We start from the raw sequence: 5,194 nt of genomic DNA on the forward strand, positions 1-5,194 counted from the left end.
GATTGACCAAACATATTTTTATAGCTTCATCTCAATGCTGATTGAAATAAAAATTCAAATTTATATTCTGGTCATCATAATGGTATGCGGGTGTCAGTGGATTTTATGAAAATTCCAGCCTATGTTTTGTTTGTTTTTTATCCCCAATAAAAAATCATGAAAACAAAATATTTTAATTTTAACTAAAACAATTTATTTAACTAGATTCAAAAATAACAACAAATCAATCATATGGTAGAACAATTGATAACAATTTCGATTCGATTCAGTCTTTAAGAAATTACCTCTTATCCGACGTTAACACTTTAAAGGCGGAATAAACGAAGAATGGAAGCAGGCAAGTAATTGGTGCTAGGTTCATCGACTGGTGTTGCTGGTGGAATGTAGGTGTTGGATGGTTCCGAGGCAGCTGGAGGAATGTAGGTGTTAGTGGGTGCTGGTGGGACATAGGTTTTGGCAGGAGTGGTAGCAGCAGTTGGTGGGATATAAGTGTTAGCAGGAGCAGAAGGGGCTGGGGGAATATAACTGGTAGCAGGTGTTGCAGGAGCTGGGGGAATGTAACTGTTGGATGGACCAGAGACGTAGTTGCCGGAAGCGGAGGTAGCAGCAGGAGCTTGAGAAGCAAAGTCCAAGACTGGAGCAACACCACCATTAATAGTTCTGGTATTACCACCCAAACCATTGTATTGATCTTGAATGGCACGTTGGGCATTGGCAGCATCTTCAGGAGTACGGTATTTGACAAAGTGGACTTCGGGTTTATTGTTGTTGTTGTTGCTGAGGTTGTTAAGCTTGTTAGCCAAATCACCAAGATCAGCTTGTTTGTTGAGCACATAGATGGCAGTCTTTTGTTCACCAGCTTGTTTGGCCAAAGCAACGGCGGCATCTTCAAGACCCTTGTTTTCGGGACCCTTAATGAAAATCACACGAACACCCTTTTTCAAGTTATTGGCAGCTTGTTGGGCATCAAATCCATCATTGAATTCATTATCGTTGACAGTGTAGGTAAAGAATTCCTTTTCAATTTCGGGAGCAACAGCAGTGGGTGCAACAAAAGATGGAGCAGTCAAGCCACCGCCAACACTGTCAACACCACCGACAACACCACCGCCAACACCACCGACATTACCAAAATTGCTGGCACCCGAGGAATTTGGTTGATAGTTGTACTGGGCACATGCCACAGCTACCAAAGATAATACTATGAAGGCACGCATTATTCCGCCAGTGACTATTCGTTTGGATTGAAGAGTAAATTGAGAATGATACTCCAGCAGTGCGAGTCAATGATTTTATAGCATTAGGAAATTTTGCTGATGGCGCCAAACACCAACAATTAAATATGATTTTATGTTGTTGTTGTTGTTTTTTTCTTTTCTTCTTTAAGCTATTTAAACTGTAACATATTTTACGATTTGTTGCCTTTATTTTGTTTGGAGTTTTTACGATTTTGCTATTTTGGTTTGTTTTCATTTCTACATGGACCCATAATTCTGCGGGCAGCTGTCGTTAAAACATGTAATCAATATTCAAAATTATTCATAGATAAAGTCGTAAAATTTCATATGATCGTGACGATGACGATCGTGATGAGGGTGATGAGGGTTTCTTCATGTTCATACAAAATATAACATTTGTGACAGATGTCAAAAATCTCATAAATTTATAATTTATATATGTTTGTTATTTCACATTTTACAAAGTGTAAAAATGTGGACAAAAATATTCGAATAACAGTCAAAGAGTAATTAAAATTGTCCTACATAATTAAGCTAAATATTTTCTTTGTTGATTCATGGAATTGTGTAGCAGTAAATTTAAGCTAAAATTGTCAAATCGAAGATATTCCTTCAATTGGCTGATATCGCGGACACAAGGAAGGTAAAGAGTTAGTCCTATTTAGCTCATTTTGTAGACAACTCAAAACACCGAAATTGATGAAATATTAAGCCGTTCACATTGACCAACAATTTAATACCCGAAATAGCATTTCGGGTCAAAGTGCAATAACATTTAAACGTATTACTAATAAAACACTGCTATTACCAAATATATATTATTATTAAACTAGCAATGTACCCGCTACTTAGTAGGCGGAAAGGATACAAAAAAAAAATAATAAAACAAATAAACAATATTTAATATGGAGATTGCGAACACTGAAAATTTTGTTGTACTACATTCATTTTTATTTACGTACTGTTCGTACCACTTTAGTTCGATTTTCAAAAAAAAAAAAAACGAAAAAAATTAGCCATATCTGAGGCATTCTTATTAAGGGCTTTCTGTCCTTAGAATGTAAAACATTCTTGTAAAAATTAAACCCAAGATCAACACCACCATTTAGTGCTTTTCTTAACCTTATAGTAGGTATTTCCAATGCCATTTCATCCCGCCGCGACCCTCATTCTAAATTGCAGAATTTTGTACGCATAAACCCAAGATAAGTTTTAGTACTTTTCGTAGCCTTATAGTAGGTATTTCCAATACGATTTCATCCTGCAGCGACCCTCATACCAAATTGCAGAATTTTGTGCGCATTTAAAAAATCTAATTATATTCGTACATGCAATAAAAACAAGTATGCAAAGTCAATAGTCGGACGGGGCCGACCATATGATACCCTACACTACAACCTCTACGAATTAGCTATGTGCAACCGCCTTGCCTCCTGAATACCCGGTTTCTATGCCCAGGCCTGGCCACATAAAATTGTCAACTGTGACAAAATGCCCCTTTGTAATGTTGGCGATATTTCCTGAGTATTTCAGCAATGAAAAACTTTTCTACAAGTGGCAACTTAGGGCATGCCTTTCGGATTCGGCAATAAAAACCAAGTCACATATCAATGATCTAATATAAATCCATTGATATAAGAGAAGCCTCCCATGTCCCTACTGGTATGTTTGTGGAACAATTATATAAATATTTAATTGTGGTTACATATTGTGCGCACCAGCCAGCTAGACACTAAGAGAGACAGATGAACGGACGGGGCTAAATCGACTCCTAATTGTCTGAAGCGAACTTCGTCCAAATATACTTGGGATCTAAAACCATTATTTCGATGAGGCCGAGAGTATAAAATAGCTGGCGAAGCGACCAAATGCTGCAATATTTGTATGAAAAATCCAACTGGACAACTGAACTGAAAATTCTCTGTCATGATAGATACAATTTGTAGCATGGGAGGAAATTGTGGTTCTCTACACATAACACATTATATATTAGGCAGTAGGCCCGTTATCTAGAAGACACATTATTGCAATTTGCATCAGGGGAAATGTTAGTAGTTATTTTTCGATATGTAAGCTACTTTGCCGGTATATGCCCTGCAGGAATTAAAATATGGACCAAAAATAAAATTTGTATATTTTTCATGTCCATGTCACCCGCTAAATAATATCAGATCATCATGCAAAGTAATAGGCATTTTCTTCAACCTAAACTCTTACCTCCAGCAAAATTTCGCGACTATTGAGCTGTAATTCTGTTAACTTATCATGTACGCCAACACAATTGGCATCAATAGAAAGGTCTAGCGTTCCTCTTCTAAGTTAGGTTACTTGCCCGGAATGTCTCTTCCAGGAAAAAAGATATAAGCTGTATATTAAAATTTTTCACAATTTTCACACAAAAGTTGTGGTACATTTAACCCTCTAAATATTATCTGATCGCCATCTCAAATTGCAAGCTTCTTCTTTGTCATATACACTTACTTTATGTAAAATTTCGAGGTGATTGGACTATTATTGCGACCTACAGAGCAGCTACAAAATCGGATAAAAATTATGTTTTTGGTCCATTTCACCCGCTAAATATTTCACGTTCGATCTATTCTGATGTGAAACCGACCTCCATACCAAATTTCGTGACGATCGGTCCATAATTGCGGCCTGGAGTTTGATTACAATTTATAATGGACAGACGGACACACATCTCAAAATCGCTTTATCTCGCCGAGATATGAAGATTGGTATACCACATTGGGGGTCTCGGACGAATATTTCGCGGTGTTACATGAATTTTTACCAAAACAAACTTATAATACCCTTTCCACATAGTGGTGTAGGGTATAAAAATGGTACCAAATTTAGTACTTTTCGTACACGTGGATATAACCATCTCCATATCTTAACCCAACATACCAACAGTGACTCTTAGAACAAATTTTACCATTCATACTCCGTTCCCACATCCGATACAACATTTATACCGAATCTCAGGATTCCACACAGAAAAAAATTGTAGCCATTTGATAAAGAAATTCAAAGAATCAAACACAAATTTATCCATTTTCCGGCAATAAAACAATTGTCATATTGACAAAATTCGATAACATTATTTGATTACAAAGTAAAAATACAGTTTGATGAAATAAAATTGTAATATTGACTAAAATATTTGTCGAATTTGTTTATCTTGAACTGATAAAACAAAGAAATTTCAATAAATTATTTGTTTGAAATCGTTTATCGATCGCTTTATAGTAACAAATTCATGTTTGATAAACATTTTCCCTATATATTCGTAATATTTTATCGCCATTCGACAAAAATATGGTGATAAAGCCTTTAATCAAAATTTTCAGGTTGGTTTTTTTCTGTGCACCTGTATCCGTTCGTCCATTACCAAATTGCCATAAGTACGATTTTCCAGAACTATCTCAATCCTTCACTTTAACAGTAATCTTAATTGAAAATCAAAATTGTACCATATTTAGTACCATTTATTACTTTTCGTACCCATAAGTACGAGTTCTTAAATTTCAGGATTCCAGTTCTATCCGTTCACCCAAATCCAAATTGTACCACATTTACTACCATTTAATATTTTTCGTAGCCATAAGTACGAACTTCCAACGGTACCACCTTATCTCAATCCTACACTTCTACAGTAATACTAATTCCAAATTTCAGGTTTCCAGCTTTAACTGTTCAACAAAATACAATTTGTACCGATTTTAGTACCGTGTAGTACTTTTCGTACCCATAAGTTCGAATTTCCAAAACTTCCTCATCCCTACACTCCAAATTTCAGGATTTCTGCTCTACCCGTTCACCCAAATCCATATTGTGCCATATTTAGTACCATTTAGTACTTTTCGTACCCATAAGTACGAATTTTCAAAACTTCATCAATCCTAGACTCCAATAGTAATCTTAGTCCATATTTACATTAGGCAATTTTCCTT

At 35.9% G+C, this 5,194-nt stretch overlaps 1 protein-coding gene across 1 annotated transcript; it reads right to left on the reverse strand.

Annotated features, from left to right (window-relative positions):
• Positions 1-305: 305 nt before the first annotated feature.
• On the reverse strand, positions 306-1,217 carry LOC141390022 (uncharacterized). Its single transcript, XM_073962427.1, has one exon. The coding sequence runs from the start codon at positions 1,215-1,217 to the stop codon at positions 306-308; it is 912 nt and encodes a 303-aa protein (XP_073818528.1).
• Positions 1,218-5,194: the final 3,977 nt, after the last annotated feature.

This window comes from Musca autumnalis, unplaced genomic scaffold, assembly GCF_047663935.1.
Source record: "Musca autumnalis isolate F117 unplaced genomic scaffold, ASM4766393v1 scaffold_1, whole genome shotgun sequence".
In the NCBI taxonomy this organism is placed as follows: domain Eukaryota; kingdom Metazoa; phylum Arthropoda; class Insecta; order Diptera; family Muscidae; genus Musca; species Musca autumnalis.

What these genes read in the sequence shown, in the direction of transcription:
- LOC141390022 (XM_073962427.1), bottom strand. Translation starts at nt 1,217, where the DNA reads ATGCGTGCCTTCATAGTATTATCTTTGGTAGCTGTGGCATGTGCCCAG.